At 40.8% G+C, this 20,663-nt stretch overlaps 2 protein-coding genes across 3 annotated transcripts in view; both read right to left on the reverse strand.

The window, feature by feature from the left end:
- Positions 1-6,746: 6,746 nt before the first annotated feature.
- On the reverse strand, positions 6,747-10,923 carry POU3F3 (POU class 3 homeobox 3). The gene has a single exon (XM_084646483.1). It carries the CDS (start codon positions 9,880-9,882, stop codon positions 8,587-8,589), a length of 1,296 nt encoding a protein of 431 aa, XP_084502609.1. The 5' UTR covers positions 9,883-10,923; the 3' UTR covers positions 6,747-8,586.
- Positions 10,924-15,487: 4,564 nt separating this feature from the next.
- Positions 15,488-20,663, reverse strand: part of LOC311530114 (uncharacterized protein) — a 289,301-nt gene continuing 284,125 nt past the window's right edge. Inside the window, exons 10-12 of one of the 2 annotated variants that reach the window (XM_084646494.1) lie at positions 19,706-19,837; positions 17,242-17,299; positions 15,489-16,228 (exon numbers count right to left, since the gene is read on the reverse strand). In XM_084646494.1, coding sequence (XP_084502620.1) covers positions 16,221-16,228; positions 17,242-17,299; positions 19,706-19,837 — 198 coding nt within the window. In that variant the 3' untranslated portion in view covers positions 15,489-16,220. Of the gene's footprint in view, positions 17,300-19,705; positions 19,838-20,663 lie in introns of both variants that reach the window. The other variant, XR_014713932.1, reaches the window with a different exon arrangement.

Consider the following 20,663-nt stretch of genomic DNA (forward strand, 5'->3'; position numbering starts at 1 on the left):
GATGGGCCTCTCTTTTGAATGAGAGTCCTAGAGGACGAAACAAATGTATGTTATTCCAGCACAATTCTTTACCAAACCCTTTTTTCCCCCTCCCCACCCTCCCCCTTTTTAGAAAGAGTAGTTTCAGCTCTGCTTTTCTGGAACCATTCTCTGACGGTTTAGGGATGTAGTAATGATAAATGCTCAGCAGTTCTCATTTCTTTTGTACTTTATAAACATTCTTCTTGTCTGGAACTTGAAAAAAGCCCCACAAAATAGAATTTAATATGTCTCCTGTCCCCTTGCTCTTGGCTTTTATCTATATAATTCACACACAAAAAACACGCACTTCAGGTTTGTACCTCAGCTCTCTAAATAAGTGGTCTACAGAAAGCTACCCGGATTGATGCGACTAAGTTAAAGTATACATTAATACTCTAGTTGGAAATGAAGCTTGGAATTGTTGAGCAAACAGTTTACTCTCTACTGTGGTGCTGCACACTGAATGCTGTATAGTGAGTTCTATGGAGCGCTGGCAGGAAAGCACCACCAAGCATGTCCAAAACTAATAACAAAAAGGTTACTATATATAAAACGTTTATACATCCAAAACTGCCTCAAGTTGTTTAAATTTCGGTTTCGTGCACATAAATATAGCAGCCATGCGGTTCCCCATATCCCAGTTCCCGCTTTTTTAAATCAATTCATTTCAATTTGAAAGGAAGGCCCCAGACACAAGTCACAATCAACAATCGTTTAGCTTTCTAACACTAAACATGCACCTTATAAAGAAACAGTATTGGTCTATGTCGTCTCAAACACATATCTTGATAGCCTGACGTTGTTCTTAAGAAATGGTCAAATCAGAGTAACAATCTCCATTTGTTTTCCTTTATAATCCAGCTATTTTTAAAGTATTCTTTTAAAAGAGAAGGGAGAATTAATTCTGCACATGAACGATGACTGGACATTTGCAAACATGGTGTGGTAGTGTGATCCCAAACCATGATATCTGTAAATAAAACTCTTTCTATATAGTATGTGCATTTCAATAAACCTCAGAATACTGTATGTGGACACCTGAAATGGACAGAATATGCTACTAAAGAATTTGAATGCATTTAACAATACTGTTATGAAAATTATTTCCATGCCTAATATTTTATGTTGGTATTCAATACTAGAATGAAATGGATTTAAATCACCTACCTATAAAATAAACATGTCTACTCTGGTCTATTGTCTTGTCAGTGAGATTGTCTTGTAAAAGCTATTGATTTTGTATTTAAATATAAGAATTGATGTGGTGTTATATTTTCCTCTCATTGAAACATATTATAGACCTATTCGGAAAAGTCGTTAAACTTTTCCTTTTGGTAAAAACAAAAAACAAAACACTCCCACACCCCCCTATCCAATAAACCTGTTTTGGAATTACAGTTTTCAATACACTGTTAGAAAATATATTCTGGCACAAATTTCAATTGCTGTGCAAGGACTGCTTTTAAATGCTGGCTTTTCATCACAATTATTTTTTTTTTAGCAGTAGGTGTAAACTGGAAGAAAATTTGATTATTTAAACGGATGTTCATCCTATTATGGCTGAAGAAAGAAGCAAAGCAGTGGACAAAGATCTTGGGTGGTTGTGGGTTTCATTAGGACTACAGTCTTCACATATAAATCAGATTCTCATCTCACTGCTTTTCCTACCTAGAAATTTGTTGAATGTTTTTTTGTTTGCTTGCTTGTTTGTTTTAAGGTGAGTGGAAACTAAACCTTAGTGAAGGACAGAGATCTCTTCACTCAAATACATAGTGAAAGTGTTTTTTGACTAAAGGGACCTCCCCTTACAAGCACCCGCTATAATAATGATAATTAAAACCCAAAAATCTGGTTCTTCAGTGAAGAGGGATTGGGGAATTCGGACAGAATTTTTTCCTTTATACACATCCCCTCTGAAAAATACTGTCCTAGCACTAAGCATTTTTTAAGTTGCTTGTTTTACTCTTAATTTTTAATTGTAGCACTTTCATTGCAAAAAGTTTTTTTTTAACAATTTTCTGAATAAAACAAAACAAAGCAAAAACAAAACAAACCACAAACCCTCCTCCCGGAACATCCATCCTTCTCCGCAAAGAGCCTAAATGCAGTATACAAAATAGCAAACAAAAAAAGAGAAAGTCCAAACTATTACCAATGTCTTTGTATGCTAACTACCTGTACCGCCCTGCCCTTGAGAGAGGGGCCACTCTAACTTCAGATGCTGTAGTATAGTTCTGCCTTGCCGGTAAGACTGAGTGCTGGCAGGAAACTTTTTGGTAATGCTAAAGAAACACACACACACATCTTGTATCCAGTCATAGTTGTAACAACAACAAAAAAGTAAATTTTAACAGGAGTGGAAATGGAGTTTTTGAGGCAAACATTCAGCAAAGTGTCATTAAGACTTATAACCACCGTTTTTTCCCTTTAGTAAGAACACGCTCACTTATACTAAACAGAACAACTTCAAAAGACAAAGAAAACCCAAGAGTTTCATATATTTATTTAGTTTAGTTTAGTTTAACTGCCGCTACCTACTGAAGTTTTCCCATCTCTGGAGAGATGTTTGCTTCTCCATCATTCTGCCTCAATTTCACTTTAATTTCTGTGGTTGCAAATGTCTTAATGTTTTCTGATTTCAGGGAACTAAAAATGGAGGGAAAAGATACTTGAATATGTGCCTCAAAAAGGTTTCAGTTTATAGCTATCAGTAACACCAAGAGACAGCGTCATTAAAAAAAGTAGTTTTCCACTGCTCTTCAAAAGCCCTTATTTTTTACATCGCTTTTAGGAAGATAGATTAACAAAACATCACATTTCAAGCCACTCTGATCGGTAATTAAATGGAGGAGCCGGGTTGTATTCTCCTATGGCTTTTACAGAAGTTGCAGTGATCCAAAGTCAGGTTGCTGTGTCAGAGTGGCATTTTTATTAATGAGAATACAAAAAGCTTGCATATTCTTCGCCCGGCTTGAATTTAGTTGCTAAGCAACTGGTGTATGGTAATTCATCCGCGAAATTTAAATCTTTGAGAAAGGATCGTGTGTTTTGCTGAATGGTCGCCACGAGGAAAACAACCTGTGGGATCTGCAGCAGCTGCCACTGAAGAGCAGCACTGGCCAGCAGCAGGGATCAGAGCAGGACCTCCCTGCAGACCTCGTTGTCCACAACCTGAGGCAGCTCAGCCTGTTCTAAAACACAACTCTTACACAGTATACAGCTGGCGCACCCATATACACAGGGGCTGCATCCCCCTCCTCACCCCTACCTCCACTGCCCAGCTTCCACCTCTCCGTTTACTGCATGTGAAGGCCTGTTCCATCCTTTGCATGATCCACCTGAAACTAGTCACACATTAGTCAAACTGGTGAGAGATTGTGTAAGGTTACTCTCTCCACTTTCCCCTGCCCCCCACTATCCTCCTTTATCTCTCACTCAGAAAATTTCATATACTCTGGCAGCAAAATCATCTAGGGAAAGTACAGAAGATCTTTAGTTCTGCTGATAAACCGGATCTAGAGCTCTAATTGCAGCAGCCCCACAAGAAAACCCCAATATTATACAGCTGAAATGCTGGAAATAATGACTTGGAGAGTTTAGAAGATACCATATGTGCTAATAAATATAATAATCTATTGAATATGACCTACTCTGATCTAAGAGAATCAAAGTTTCCGATTAAACAGCATATCCCTCCTATGAATTTTCCTTTCCCAACGTGACAGGCTAGGTTAAAGATTAAAGAATGCAGCACCCTTATTTCCTTATTAAAGTCAAGGTCAAGCCCCTGGTGCAGAACTAGTGGGCATGACGTCACGTGAGTGACCTTCAGCCGCAGGTTAACAACAGCTCTAAGGGGCTGAAATGGCCAAGTTTCCGCCAAGGCTACACTCAATGCCACTATCTGCACCCTGTCTTTGGGCCAAAGGCTGCAGGCTTCACTTAGGCAAAGTTCTCATTGACTTCAATGAGAGTTTTGCCCCCTGAATAAGGAGTAAGAGTCTTGTTTGGCCTTTTCTTTCTCCCCCAGCAGGACCCACCCTGCCACTCCAAATATAGTCCCTTAGTGTTACTTTGGCATTAAAGAAGATGGGGGGAGGGGTGGGTTTCTGTAATTCTTCACTGTATGATAGCTTTTTAGTTAGCAAAAAGACTGTCAGCTGAAAAGCTTCCTACTGCTGTGTCATTGATATCAAGGTTCCCCCCTTCTACTGAAGACCTTACTCATTCAAATATTTCAGACTACAACTGCAAATATCTAGATGTGTTACCTCTGTATCCTGTCGGTTCATTTTATTCATCCATCATACTAAAGAAGACCAATTTCCTTGGGGTATCTATTTTCCTGGGTTTATAAAAATCAGTCTATATCCTACATAATTCCAAGCCTGCATCAAGGGCCTATACTTGTTGCATCTCTTTTAGAGTTTGATTAATTACCCTGGAACTTAGGCAAACCAAACTACCTGTGGCAAGAAGATCATCTCTACAATTTTGTCCTGAAAGCTGCCAGTTATAGATGTATTTTCTTCTATTTACATTCAAATTGGAACAAATATATCTGTATCTTAAAAGGTATATCTATATAAATATATAGAAGTGTCATTTTTTCTTTAGCTTGAAGATGTTGATAATTTATTACAAAAATAAACGAATAAATACAACAATATATTGTTGTTTTCAACAGGATAAATATTTTACAAATATATAATTTTAAAAAAACAAATTTAATTGTTAAAATTATTTAAAATATTACACTTATTGATAAAATTATCAATAGTATATACTGCATTTCATATTAGAACCAATTATTCTCTAAACGTTCCATTTAAAACCATTCATACAAAACAAATTATGAGCATTGTAATGTGCAAACACCAGTCACTACATTAAAGCATAAGGAATCTTTAAAGATAATTTCAGAAATGAACCGTTGTATTTTTAAACCAAGGGATAGCTCTTTGTTATGTTCCGAAAATATGTGGATCAACAGCAGTGAGGTGACTATTTTAAATACACCTGAAAATGATTCATAGTATACAGACTAGCCGGGGAAAAGATGGGATGTCAAGGAGAAAACTAGGGCGTAGTAGAAGACTGCAGAATATGAAAATGTAAACTAAAAATAATCACATCTCGGGATTACCCAGACTGATCAAACACAACTTTGTAAAACATTTGGCTTTCCTTTAGGTAGAAAAATAATAAGGAAAAATGATGAAGACTCAGTTACCAAACACAGAACACTGATATTATAAATGAATACAATTACTAAATTCATTAAGAGATCTGGCGATATATAACAATATTTTCATTATTTACATGTGTAACAGTACAACCCTTAACACAAAACCTCTTACTTATTATCTACCTCTTATTATCCCTTAGACTCACAACCCTGAAGTTCCTAAATACATTCAAATGATTCGATTTCTTATTGGGGAGGGTGGGAGGAAAACATGGCCTCAATTTTTGAGCACAGAATGAACAGATTTTGCACGTTCCTACTACCAAATGTTATTCCTCTAGTGTAAAAATCAGCCCTTCTTATGCAGAAATCCGCAAAGGTTGTCTTTTAATAGAAACCAGTGTGAAGCCTAATGTAGCTCTTTGTTGTCATCCAAATCCAGTAACCAAATACCACTAAGAAATTTAAATAGACCTTCTCCATGTCTAATAAGCCACCACCCTTCACGTGTGAAAAATAGGGTTCCACCTCACGTGTTAATAGTATCCACCACATAAAAACAAACCCACTGCTTCCAAACTGGAAGTCCTTTCTGAGATTTCCCTTGCATGTAGCAAAATTCATGATTCCTCCTTTCCTTCCTTCCCTCTCTCGCCCCCTCCTCCTCCTCCTCCTCCCTCCCCCAGTTATAAAATTACTGGGAAGCTCTTAAATTAAACAAAGAGAATAAATGAAATGGTCTTGTATCCCCTTTCACTTTTCCTTTTTCTAATATGGCCTTTTCGGATTTCACAAATCAAAACGAGCGTGATATTTACTAAGATCTGGTGTTAAAATAATGCATCCCAGTACACGGCTATATGGTTGGATTTGATTTATGAAAGTGACACAAGGCCTGTCAAAAAGGAATAAATGTGTGTTGTTTCTACAGCAGTTTTCTGGGGTTTTAACCCCAGCATCAATATCACATAGCGAGAAAGAAAGGAGGGAGGAAGAAAATGGGGGAACGGGTGAAACCAGAGATTATTGAAAGCTTACATTAATAAAAAAATAAAATATTTCTCTATAATACGTTTTCAGGGGGTACATAGAGGCATTAAATTTAGATCTGTAGTTTCGACAACATTACCAATTCAAAATGAAGAGCTGAAATATTCATTCACTTGTGTGTATATTGCAATAAATAGAGCAGATAAATATGACAGCCTACCTAGTGCATCTATTGGCATCTTTAACGTTACTTATACACACATTTGTTGTAAAGAAGGAATGGCAACACTAAAGTCGAGTGAAGGAAAAACTGTACTACACCACTGCACACCTCGTACAAAAAAGCCTAAAACAAACAAACAACAACAACAAAATGGTAAACTATGAGGACCGTAGGTAGGATTTTGAAAGTATCATCTCTATATTTTTTTTGGAAAAAAGTACCTTTCTTTAAATTATAACGATAAATTAAATACAAATATTATACAGACATAAAATGTGTCAAATAATTTATACTTAAAAAGCCTCTAGCCTTCGTTTCTTAGTTTGAAAAGAGAGAAAAGAGACTAAACTTTAAAAAACATAACTGCTTTCAGTATTTGCCATTAATTATCAGTCCATACACTTACACATCTACTGCACTGAAGTTTAATCTTAAAATAAAACAATTATTTTAAAGAACGTGGCCTTTTATTCTCTAACCTTGCCTTACTATGCCCTTACACAGGACTATTTATGAAAAACTCTATGGAAATTTACTCTGTATACGGATTTATAAGAAACGAGTACTGTACTAAAATGCTAACAGCATGAATACTGGAACTCTGCATTTCCAGATACCTGAAGTAGATACCAGATACAGAAAGCAGGTTATCCTTCGTTCTATCACTTAAATATTTGCAATATTTCCTTAAGAGAACTTTTTCGACACAGTGTTTATGCAATAGACACAGACTATTTCATTCTAACAAATTTATTTTCTCAATCAGCTCTTACGGAATCACTACTCAAATTAAATTACAATCAAATTATCACATCAAAAGATACCCTTATTACCTAACAACTGTCCATATTTTCATTTCATTTTGATTTGTGCTCGTCTGAAAAAAACACGTAATACAAGATCTGGGGAAAAATAAATTACCGTTTTGCAGCAGTTCATAGGTATTCTGAATAAAATATTAAAAGAAGTCATTTAATGAAAATATAAAGCAAATATTTTTAGATCAACAACGGATCTAACAATTCTATATTGCCGTCTTTTTGAAAAGTCTGTTTATTAAAACCTACCAAAAACACTGCTTGGAAATGGCAGTATTATATAATCACATCCACAGCACCCATTCAATCAAAGTTGGCAACGGATTTAGGAGAGGAGAAGTTCAGATAAGTGCAGCTGCAGATGCTCAGTACTTCTAAATCCCTTTCTCTGAATCAGTCCCGAAATAAAAATAAAAATATTAATAAAAAAAATATTAGCAGTGGATTTTTAAAGGAATCTTCCACGGTGATTGGCAGCCGTCAGGAGCACGACTTTGACAGCCCTAAATTATTTCCCTTTCTCTGGCTGTTTCCCTTAATTCATGAATAGTCCTTTTATAGAGCTCGAACTTTAGGGACCAACAATCTCTCCTCTTTTTTTTCTCACGGTGTTTGTCCCTCTCCCTCCCCCCTCAGCTTTCGGTATGCGGGTATTTATTCCCATATTTTTGTTTATATATATTTGCTTCCTTATACAGTCTGCTTGTGTTTAGTGCAGTGTGCATATTTCCCTCCCCCCTCCCCGGAGAAAGTGACCCTTTTCGTTTTGCAGGATCCCCCCTCCCCCCAATGGATATCTTGCACCAAAATGATGTGGTTTGGCCAAGAAAAACAGGGTCCCGGAATGCAGCAGGCACCCTCCGACCAGGCAGATGATTTTGCTTTTGCTTCCCTTTTTTGGATTGCTCCCATAAAAAAAGAAAAGTGTGTGTGAGAGAAAAAAGTTTCCATGATTCATATAAGAGAGCCCTTTGGGGGGGGGGCATTTTTGGGTGGTGGGGGCGTAAAGGGAGAGAAGGGATGGGTGCTGTTCATCGCTGGAATAGGGGATAATTTAGAAATGTTTACAAAAAAAAAAGAAGAAAAGAAAGAAAAAAACATCTGCAGTTTTGGTGCATTATGCATCTCCACCCCCTCCCAACCACAGTATAAATGTTAGCGCTCGGATCGACCTTTTCAAACGTTTCATATAGATATCTATATCTATGTATACATAGATATATATACTCTATATATAGATAGATAGTCGAAACAAATCTGGATTTTTGTGTGTGTGGTGTTGTTGTCGGTCCCCCCTCCCCCTTTCCCTTTCTCGCCTCTCTTCCTTTCCCTTACTGTTGTGACTCTCACTGCACACTTGTTTGCAGTCCATGGTGTGGGGGCGGCGTGTCGGAGTTCACGTTGCCGACCTGGGAGTAGACATCGTCGGGGGTCTGCTGCTGGATCCCCGGGGGGGTCATCCTTTTCTCTTTCTGCCTCCGATTGCAAAACCAAACCCTGACCACCTCCTTTTCCAGCTGCAGACTGTCCGCTAGGTTCGTAATCTCCTGGGCGGAGGGCTTGGGGCATTTCAGAAAGTGACTCTCCAAGGCCCCCTTGACACTCACCTCGATGGAGGTCCGCTTCTTCCTCTTCCTGCCCTGGGCTGCGATCTTGTCGATGCTAGTGGGGCTGCCCGTGGAGGAGTCGGCTTCCTCCAGCCACTTGTTCAACAAAGGCTTAAGCTTGCACATGTTCTTGAAGCTGAGCTGCAGAGCCTCAAACCTGCAGATGGTGGTCTGGGAGAAGACGTTCCCGTACAGGGTGCCCAGGGCCAAGCCCACATCTGCCTGCGTGAAGCCCAGCTTTATCCGCCGCTGCTTGAACTGCTTGGCGAACTGCTCCAGGTCATCCGAGGTCGGCGTGTCCTCATCCGAGTGGGGGTCGTGGCTGTTGACCCCGCCGTGGTGCTGCTGGTGGTGCTGATGCTGGTGGTGGTGGTGATGGTGGTGGCTGGGGTGATCCCCCAGCTCCGGCGTGTCTCCCCTCACCAGTCCCGGGTGCACTAAGCTCTGGCTGCCAGGGGGAGGGCTCAGCATCCCGTTCACCGTGAACCCCCCCGGCTGGGAATAGATGAGCGATTGCTGCTGCTGTCCCCCGGCCATGGACGGGAGGTGGGCGGCGGTGGTGGCCCCCCAAGCGCCCGGGTGGCCCTGGTGTGGGGGACCCAGGTGGGGTGGCCTGTGGTGCAGCGCCGTGCCGCCGTGCAGGTCGTCTCGGCCGGAGTTGCCTTTCACATCGGGCTGCTGCTGCTGCTGCTGGGGGCTGCCGCTCATCCCCACCGGGCTGGTGGACCAGGGCGAGCCGGCTTCCACGGCGGCGGCGGCGGCGGCGGCGGCAGCGGCGGCCGCATGAGGCAGGGCTGTCACCCACTGGTGGGCATGGCTCAGCATATGGCCGCCGTTGCTAGCAGCCATTGCTCCCTGCATGAAGTCACTTTGGACCATTTTGACGGAGGGGTCGCCCCGGTAGCCGCCGGAGACCGAGGTGACGGCGACGCTGCCCGGCTGCATGCCCCCGCCTCCCGAGTCCGAGTGCACGATGGAGCCGGCGGACAGGATGCTGTTGCTGGGTAGGTAAGGGTTAGAAGCCGCGGTGGCCATTCCGCTCCCCCACCCCCCTGCCTGCTGGCGTGCCACCAATCCGCACAACCGGGGGCTCTTCGGCTCCCTTTGTCAACACCCTCTCCCGGGAACTCGCGCTGCTCCGCAGGAACCCGGGGCTCGCCTCCTCACCAGCCTCCTTGGCGTTTGGCCCCGATCTCCCGTGAGCTCCGTTCACCTGTTAACGCCTCGGCGGCTTCTTTTTGCAGGAAGACAAAATAATAAGAAGAAGAATAAAAAAAATCAAAGCTCAAAAACAGGGGAGGGGCGGGGGGGACACACAACGGCGAGCCCCCTTCTCCTTCTCCCCGTCACTCCCTCAGGAGCACATCTCGCCCGCGCAGCCTTCCCCTGCCGGAGCGAAACTTTTTCTTTGCCTTCCTCCTCGAAGGCTTTGTGCGCGCGGGTGGGTTTTCTCTCTCGGGCTCCCTCTTTTCGCTCTCTCCCCGCTCGGCTCCTGGCTCTCGCCTCCTCCTCCTCCTCCTCCTCCTCCTCTCTTGCCAAGTTTGGTCGGTGTCCTAGGAAAACTTCCTGGGCTGAGGCTGGCGGCGGCGGTGCTGGGGATGCTGCTGCTGCATGTCTCAAAGTTGGGCTCTCGCAGGAGCGCTCTGTCCCCTTTGAAACGCAAGTCCCTTTGGAGCCTTCTCGCCGGAGGCACAGGCTGGGTGAGACATCTTCCCTCCCCCCTGCCCCCTTTTTAGGCAGTTTAAAAAAAAAAAAGACAAGAAAAGAAAAGAAAAGAAAAAGGGGGGAGGTGGAGAGACGGTTCTCCTTCCCTTGCAAGGTTGGTGGTTAATTCCAGCAGCGGGCTGCGGGAGGAGAAGAGCCTGGGTAGAGAGGTGTGCGTATGTGTGTGTGCATCTAGGGGCTCCTTGGTACACTAACTCCAGTGGGGGAAGTTGGCTGCTGCCAGGCTTGCAGAGCGTGCCCGGGTGGTGCTGGGAGGAGAGCAGCGCGGCTCGTCCCCACCGGCTCGCTCTCCCTGACAGCTCTCGCTCGCTCTCTCCCAGTCCCTCCCTCACAGCGCGGGGACTGCCGAATGTTTACCCTCCGCCGAGCGCGCGCACCACCACCACCACACTTTCCCAAGTACAAGGAAGTCGAGCGCAAGGGCCCCCGCTGATTGGAGACCCGCTGCGTGATTGACAGAGCCAGAATGACTGGCTCCGGACGCGAGGCCCCCCCTTCCGGCCGTTCCGATTGGTTGCTTTTTAATTTAGGCAAAGTGGCGTAGAAGCTGGAAATCTGCCCCCCCTCCCCTCCAGCTCCCTTCCCGGCCCCTCCTCTTCTTCTCCCCTCAACATCTTAACTCTTAACGCCCAGCGGATAAATCTGAGTTCTCCCAGCACAGAGCAATTTGGGCATGTGGGGGAGGGAGAGAGAGGGAGAATAAAACCCCCCTGGGCATGGGGTAGGGGGGTGGGGGAGAAAGGAATGAAAAGAAAGATGAGGGGAAGAGACACTATCTAATAATGCATTTATTTTACTTGTATGCACATGAGTCTCCTCATGGGCGAATATTTCCCATCATCTGTAAGCAGCCATTGTATATAGGCTACAGTCTACATAAATCAAACAGTCATCACCTACAGAAGGAAGCGTCCTGTTCTGTTTCAAAGTTTTGTATTCTATTTCTCTCTCTCTGCATATGTCAGAAAGGCAAAGTGGGGGAGCTAATATCTTTTAAAGATTTACTAAGGTTTTTGGCCAGTCTCCACCGTCAAGATCCCTTACCAGATCTTAGACTGAAGCTATCATGGCAAGTTGTTCCCTTAATTACATGCAATCAGCCACACGCTTCTTTGTTTTAGTTTCTGAGTTCCCCTCTATGTATGGGAACTAGAATGCAGCTCATATGTCTTTGGACACTTATATGGATAGCTGCACCGAACTGTTTAATATCAACAATATTTGAGAGGATGCACAATAAAATGTCTTTACCACACAGAACAGCTCAAGCTTCTGACCATGTGCATTATTATAAAACATGTTAAAGCTGAATCCTTATCATAAAAAAAAAATCCAAATTGAATCCTGCTCCAGATCCACCAAACAATCCTCTGTCCCCATTTCCTTCTGATATGTGTATATCAGTATATATATATATGGGTTTTCCTCCACTAATTTTTATTATTCTGCGAACGCTGGTATTTCACAGGAAACCGATCTGGTCGTATGAAGCATTTTATTATTTCTAATCCAGCTGAAAGAGTTAAGGGGGGCGGGGGAAGGAGAAGGAGAGAGAGAGAGAGAGAGAGAGAGAGAGAGAGAGAGAGAGATGCGACCAAGCGGAAACGCTGCACACAGGCAACCTCAGTGAACCAAGAAAAAAGAGAAAGTGGCAACCAAAACAAGGGCAAATTGAACACTCCTCGGGGATTTCCAATGAAATAACACAATTCGGACATTCAAGGAACACATCTTTACTAATGATTGTGTTTGTGTTGTGTAATCCATCCAGGCTACCTATCCGTCATGTATAATGCATATACACATATAGTGTGTGTGCGCGCGCCTACGGATAGAAAAATGCATTATGTTTACATTAAAATGTGAAACATAACGCCCCCCTCTTTCAGTTAATAATTTCCCCACAAATTCAGCTAGTTGAATTCAGCTTCCAGCACAGACTACATCCCCAACAGCAAGTATGCAGCATTTGCGTGATTTGAAGATTAACTGTAGACTAGCAGAATTTATTTAGGACCCTTTCCAGGTCCTTGCTTGCATGGTAAAAGATACCATCTTAGGTAGGTTTAGAAAAACCATTAATGTGAAGTATACAGATCTGAAGAGTAATGGTAACTAAACCCTAAACATAACTATTTTTTTTGTTCCCATGCGTCCTCCAAAGGTTTCATTTTTATGTGTATAAAAGATCTAACACAGATTTCATTGAATAAATCTGAGATCTCCAGGTGCAGACGTTTGAATAGTCAGTGCCAGAACCCCATGTTTTCCTTTCCAGCCGATTTTGCTTGGATCAGGCTCAAAAACCGAGTGAGTCTCGTGGTTTTGTTTACACTGAATGGGGAGGATAGGAACGGTGCCATGGGGCCGTCTTTCATTAATATACAGTGAGGATTTTGTCTAAATTACTGCTATGAATTTCACAGTACACGCTTTCAAAAGCCGTCTCAGGTGGCCTGATGAAACGTGATAGCGCCTCTGCAAACAGATCTACATTCTTTAAAAAATCCTAAAAATATTGTACACACGCACAACAAAAACTAAGCTTGTGCTGGAGCTTGGTGTTTTATTAAAAAAAACCAACAAAAACAAAACAAAAAAACAACAGCCAACAACAACTTAGTTCCCCAACTCTCGCCCACGCCCTCCCTTGCAGAGTGTGATTGTTTTGTCTGGAAAAAAAAAATCCAAAGTATAACAAGGGGAGAACAGTTAGTGCTGATTTTCATTTGCATAAATTTTCATATATTTTGGTGAAAATAATAGACAAGTGGAGAGCTGGGCTTAGTGGAGTCAGTGCAAAGGAAAATCTTAGCATGGATCGTTTCGCTGGAGTTCAGAACATGATTTTTCCCCTGTCACCTTATTAAACCCACAAAAATACAAAATTTTTAAAAAGCCCTCTAAATCCTGGGAGTCTGGTCGGTAAGTGTTTTTAATTTTTTTTCTCTGTTTTTGTTTTATTTAAAGTCCTGTGAATCTATTTTTAAAAGCTTAGGAAAAGACAGGGAGCCCATGGCAACTCTTTGGAAGGAAGCAAGCCTAATGAAAAGAAAAAAAAACAAAACAAAAACAAAAACAAACCACCAGCCCCTCTCGCTCACCCCCCCTTCAAAAAAAAATCGCCCTAGTGAAATATTACATAAAAAGCTCATTCCAAAGCTCAAGGCTGTAAAGCAATTCTGTAGTACTGGAAAGTCTTCTGGTTACTACTTCACTTTTCTGGGCACTGTTAATTATTGTAGCACTGGGGGTGGGGGGAGCCCTAGAAAATATTATAGATTCTAAAGAGTGAAGGATTATAAATATTTATTATTTTCAAATGTTTCTTCAGGAGAATCTCTTCCGATGACTGGGGAAAATCAGCTTTGAACAGCAGTAGTGTGCTGAGGGGCAAGGCAAAAAGTAAAGAAGTGGACACCTGCTGAGAGCTGGGGAGTGAAATAAACCAGTCTGGTGCTGGGGGAGAAAGATGAAGAGCAGAAGGAGGAGGAGGAGAGCGATGGTGCACACATAGGGTTAATATTGTAACTAGGGAACAGACGGTTAAGCACAACATCTTGAGCTCTGTAGTGAAAGTCCATCAGAAAGAGTATAATCAATCAAAACTAACCAGGACACCCCTTCATTTTATTCTCAAAGGAGATTGTGGCTTGAGCATTATAAACCAGATTTCACTTTGTTTCTCATTTCTGACGGTTTTCCTTGTCCCTAGATCCAATTTCCCTGAATTCCTATCTAATGGAGAGGTATAGTCTCGTGATCTGAAACTCTTTTATAGCGTTTAGGTCAGTGTGATAAATAATGTGATAAATAATGTAAGGTGAAATTAGTAGGCCAGATACTGCTACTGCTACTGAAAACTTTACCGAGGCTTAAATATCCATTACATTACTTTCATTTATTGTAATTTTAATTTTATTTTATTTGCACCTTTTTGCTCTTTTGGATACACAACAACTCGTGATCATTGTAATTCCCTAGAATTAGTTACTTCTTTGGAAACGATCGATACTCAAATCAGTAAAATGACTTGTAAAACTAGGGAGGTATAGGTTTCAATTTTGGGGGAGAAGAATCGCTCAGTTTCCACTTCTTGATGACGGGCTCAGCGTTTCTTTTGACTGGGGTTAACTCTGTGTTCTCCATTGGAACAGATGCCGTATAGAGCTGCTCCCTCAAGATCATTTGTTTCCTTGATGGGGGAACATTTCTGAGCAGAACATATTGGTTGCCATAGAGAAAGAAATAAAAGGAAGAACACTAGTCACATTAAGCTATATGTTTGTGCACTGGGCTTTAGATAAAAGGACCCTAGTTCAGCCAAAGAGAACGAAGCCAAACCAGAGCTTTCTAGCTTCACTAAAACTAGCTTTATTTTGTTTTGGACTTTTACAGTTGAAACATATAAGATAATTTTATTGGTTGTCGTTAATTTTATATGATACGGTTTGCAGAACAAAATAAACTTTTGAAGTGCTCAGTGAGAGCACTGATGGTCAGCAGGGGGCGCACTGATGCGGCTCAGAACCTGGTGAGTAAAACGCTACTACATTGCACAACAATTCTGTCCCTCCAGAGTTGTCAGAGGAACAAATGCCCCCTCCAAACTATATGTGTCTCTGATATTTTATATAGTTATATAAATGATGACATCAAAATAGTGAACTCGTGGGGTGGATAAAGAGGCTAGAGTAAATTCATGTCCTAAATACTTAAGTCCAAATAGAGCTGTCACACCGCTAAGATAGAAACACAAGATTCTACATTGGACTTTACAGTTTGACTAATAGTTAAAAAGCCACCCTAAAAGTTGTCAATTTGGTGCATTATCTTAAAGTGAGCTAAGGCCTTCGAGTAAGTGAAATCAGTTAAATAAATAAAAACATCATTTAAGGTATCACACAGACTTTGTCCAAATAAAGCTTTTAAACCTCTGCAGATATAACAAAGAGAACCCCGGGTGTCTTTACATAATTTAATATTTAATTGCCATTTTAAACCTTCAGAAGTATCTGCAATATTCCCAATAAAGTAGCCACTCACGCTCTTTCAATTACTGTACTTCACTATCTCGAATGTAGCTATAAAATAACATTATGTTAACAATCTAGATCATCTGAAGTCCGTATCACTAAACACATGCAAAAAGTACACAAGAAGTTCGAGCTATTTACAGACATAAAACAATCTTAACTTCGGTGTCTGCTCAGATTTTCTGTCGTTTTGCAAACATGTTGTACATAGTCTTAACATATTGCTCAAGGAGCCCATTCCTGTTAGCTATTTTTCTAGGTGGCTACATCGGACACATAAGTCAGCAATTCAGCTTCTGTGATTGTATTGATAAGTACATATGTTTATTATTATGAAGGTCTATCTGTATATCTATATGCACACCAGCAAGTTAACATTCCTTTAGCACGAGCTAAACACCTGTAAAAGTGGAAGTGCCAGGGAGCGCTGGTGGGGCAGGCGCACGTTTGATGCATAACCATAACAAACTCTGCCAGGCCATAAAGACAGGTTGTTCTCTCCAACTAGAACTTCGTCAGTTTCAGTGTGACTGCAAGTTTTAGTCTTCGTTTTTACAATATAAAGACCAATTAAATCCTGGAAATAGTATTGCCAGTAAATCTGGTGGAAAGCTAAGTCACTGTTCAAAAACATAATAGAGAGAAGTAAACAGCAAGAGAAACAATGAAAAAATAAGACATTTCTCTTTTTTCCATGTGCAAATTGTTCACATGCCTTCACTTTTACAACTGAGGTAAGCCTTGCCGTGTATTGAACATGACTGAAGATGCATTGAAATATTTACATGACTAAAACTTCCAACCTTGCCGCATTTGCCAAAGAAAGCAATGACTATTTCCCAAACTATTAGAGTACATATCTAGAGTTCAATTTTATTCACAAGCGTCACCACATAATCTTGGATTTACCATTGTTTACCAAACAGTTTTTGGACATATGACCATGGGATTTTGAATTTAGAGAGGCCAGTGATGGTTAATATCCCATATTTGAAAATATTGCATTTTTGTGCAGTTCGCGCTTTGTTTTTTTCCACCTCAGATGCAACTTGCATTTATAGTCCAAGAAAACAATCCTAGTAGGTCAACTCCTACAGTCTTATTCCTGTATAAGTTACTGTCTGTATACATCGAAGCGAATAAAAGCAAATAGAAAGCACGATCACTTAAAACGAGCAACAAGTTAATTTGATAGAGTTACTTTCCATGCTGGCTGTTAAAGATATTATTTGGATGTGATCGCCACGTTTATGCCTTAAGTACCAGGACAATTAAAACAAAGCTACAAAGAGGTTTTTTTTTTTAAAAATTATTTTGTCCGCAAAGACTTATTTGCAAAATGAAGAACATTGCTGAGGTATTGGGAAATACAAAGTGGCTATTTACTGTATTTAGTATTCATCTACTTATATTCGAGAATGCTTAGGTGTGTAATACTATAATCGTGGAGAGCAACTGCCTAATTAGCATTTACAAATTAAAATGTTAAACAAAGACATGCTACATATACAGTATGCTATATGTAAAATGTTTTTCTTTATAATACAGCAGTCAGATGAAAAGGTGGAGTTGACTGGATTCCAGATTTGTAGCATTCCTGGGTAATGTGATTTGCTCTGTTTTTAAAGCTTACCCATATTGTAGTTCATATAACCGTTGATAGCTGAACAAGAGATATTACACCAACCAATCTGGAGAAAAGAGGAAAATATACATATTACTTTTAAAGGCTTACAGTAACAAGGAGATACACAATAGGTAGAAAGATCTTTTATCCATACATTTAATTGTGAAGGTTCCAGTATGAACCTTATTTACTGTTTAGGGTAATAAATAATTTCTGATTCTGTAATAAATTAGTAATATAACACTGTGCTACACATACAATTAAGATATATTTGAAAATATAGGTACGTTTAGAACAGCACATTTCTGATATTATACACTCTATTGTGTTTAGGGTGCACCTAACATGCATAGTAATGAAAGTTCTCAAATGAATGGAATAATCTATCTGCTGGCTTGAGTTCCATGTAGACACATTGCATATGAAACTTAATGTCACCACTTCCCTTAAAATTCTCCGGATATATGGTTACAACCTAGCTCCTCGAACATGTAGATTTTTATTTATAAGAATAATTGTGCATATAGCAACATAAAAAAAGACTTATAAGTTAGCGTCTTTCAAAGGCTGTGGAAACCTTAGCCCTGCTTTCATTAAACATATTCTGATTTGCTTGCTGGCCATCTCAATCGCGTTTCACATTAAAAAAAATCTATATGCATTACATAGATTTTCTTTTACGCGCATAAGAGTGGCAGTCTCTTAGTGGATAAGAGGGTGAATAATTGTGGTACACCAGAAAACAGTTCGTGCAGTTTGGCAGCTCTGTTTTTTATTATTAGATTTTTTGACATTTGAACTTGTCTATTGTCTGAGGAGCTCAGTGCAGATTGCAGTAGGTCAAGCTTAAGGCTGCTCTTTTTGGCATTTCACACAAACATGCACATGCTGTCTATTCTCCTTTAGTGAATGCAAGAGCTACAATTTTCCTGATGGGTTGTTGTTGTTGTTGTTTTCCTTGGGAGATATAATCTAGTGATATTTTCATGATAGCCTGGTTATTTTTTCTCATTTTGGATCCATTCCTAATATATCTACATTTCTTGATGTTTGATTCTTCTAAGTACTCAGTCGCTTTTACAGCAGCATGATTTCAAGCCTCAAAATGTTTGAAAAAGGGACTTCAGTAGCTCTGGGATTAAATGATTTATTTCCCCGAAGCTTCACCCAACTCTATCATGACTCCTACAGTCAAAGTTAACATCGTTCATCATTTCTTTGCATCCCCCCTCCTTAAATTCAACCCTCTGATCCTACTTTTTAAAAATTCTTGTTGCTTGATGGGGCTGTGAAGGAGGAGATCCTGAGCTCCTAACATGGATTTGTATACTTCCCACTACAGTTTTGCAACCTCTGAAGCAAGGAACCTCTACCATAACAATAGTAGCAATGGTGAGTTTGGGGCCTTTTATACTGTTTGGGTGAAATGATCAAAGAAACACGCCCACAAATAGAGGCTTATTAAAGATCCACTTTTTACAATTAAAATGTAAAGAACAATTTTATACTGTTGAAGGGAGGGATGTGAAGCAAACTGAGTGAATCCCACATAGGAAAGTCATTTTATACTCTCAAAAGACAGGAATTAATTCTAGGTAACTTTTCCCTGGCGTGATTTACGCTTTTTGACTCAGACTTTCTCCTAATCTGCCTCGGTGCATTGATTGAAGCGGAGCTGCAGCCGATCTCTTCCCATAGCTGCTTTTAATTTAAATTTCTTTCTAAAAAAATGCAGCATTCTCTCCTCTCTCAGCAGCCCCACTCCCTTTAACAAGCGTCTGATAACGCGTTTAAAGCTTGTTATTCGAACGCTCAGATCAGCATGCAGAAATGTAATTGCATCGTTTTTCACCAGGAAAGAAAAGAAGAGGGGGGAAAAAACACACCTAAAGAAACTGTAAATGCTGAGTCACTGTAATGCGGTCATTGGGTAAACAGGAGAGAGATGCTGGCATCTTATTGAAAACCCTGGTGCAAATCGCATCCCCTATCTGCAGGCTTGAGAGCCCTCCTCCCTAGCCTGGATTTATTAATCCAGACTTTGAATAAAGTGGCAAAACCGCAGGCAGAGCCCTCCTTTGTCACTGGATCTCCTCCTCAGGCACCATGAGACCTGCTTTGTTATGGTGGAATAAGATAAACACTGCACTACCATTTCAGCTGCCCATAATGTGCTTTATGATGTGGGGGGACTACAGGCCAGTTCACCTACTGTTATAAAGGAAGGGAAAGCACGTTTAGTTCTGATCTTGGTTTGCTTATTTCATTAGGCCCTTTAAAAGTATATTGCTCTGCACTGGGGGAGAAAAGCACTTTCCAAAACAAAAGAAAAAAAATCTAGATATTTAAAAAATAACAAAGGTGGAATGTTTTCTTTTTATTTAACAAGATCTTTTGTTCAAGGCTGTTTTCTGGGGCCCCACTACCTTCCTTTTGAACTGCTTAGAGCACTTTGTTGTGGTTTGCTTACCATTGCCCTGGTTTGAGAGGTATATTTGGCTTCAGGTATGTGTGACTGAACCTCATGAAATGACAGAGCTTCATAGGCCTCTGGCTGCTGGTGGATTGAATGAGGAGAGTTGAAAACAGTTTGCAGTAAGCCCTGCAGTGGGAAACAAAGAGGCAGAAACGCTGAGAGACCAAGGAGAGGCAGAACTACAGAGAGGCACTGGGCTTCCCAGAGATGCTTTTGCTTCTCTGTGGGGAACAGAGAGCATCCTTTGGGCTGTCTTTGAAGTTGAGGGCTGGACTGGACAGCCCACACTGAATCAGGAGCATTCAGAGTAAATTAATAAGAGTTCACATTGTTTTGAAATGCTGCTGTTGTATTCGAGAGAGGGGTGGATTTTTTGTGTCTTCTAAAGGTGAGTGCAGATTGCAATAGTTGCTGCTCTGTTTTTGTTTGTCAAACAGGGCTCTTCTCCTGGGAGAGGGGCATGTGGCGGATCCCAGCCCAGGATTACATTAATCAAAGCATTATTTCCCCAAGGATGCACAGCACAAATGATAGTAAATCCTAATAAAATTGGATCGCTGAGAAATTGAACGCTTAAAGTAATCTGCTCTGCCTGATAAAAGCTTCAGATTTATAAGATATTGTGTCCCCACCCTCAAACACCTAAGGTATCATCAGCGTGTGTGTATGAAATATTGTATATTATATATATAAAAGATCAAGCAGTGTGTAGTCTGACAGACTCATCATTATATACCATATGAGAAACAAAACACCCCCTATTATTTGCAGCATCCATAGGTTATTATCCTACAGAATCGATATCATAAACTCATTTAGGTAGTGGATTTTCTCTCTCATATATCTGAAGTCAAAATGGGCCCCAATATTAGATTCTCACGATCTGCATCTCATGAGGGAAAATGTACACTTTTAATATTGACACTGTGGGGAAAAAAGACCTGAATGGTTG

This window comes from Lepidochelys olivacea, assembly GCF_965140295.1.
Source record: "Lepidochelys olivacea isolate rLepOli2 genome assembly, chromosome: 1".
Lineage (NCBI taxonomy): Eukaryota > Metazoa > Chordata > Testudines > Cheloniidae > Lepidochelys > Lepidochelys olivacea.

Bases quoted from the DNA above. Each gene is read 5' to 3' on its own strand.
- POU3F3 (XM_084646483.1), bottom strand. From the start codon at position 9,882: ATGGCCACCGCGGCTTCTAACCCTTACCTACCCAGCAACAGCATCCTG.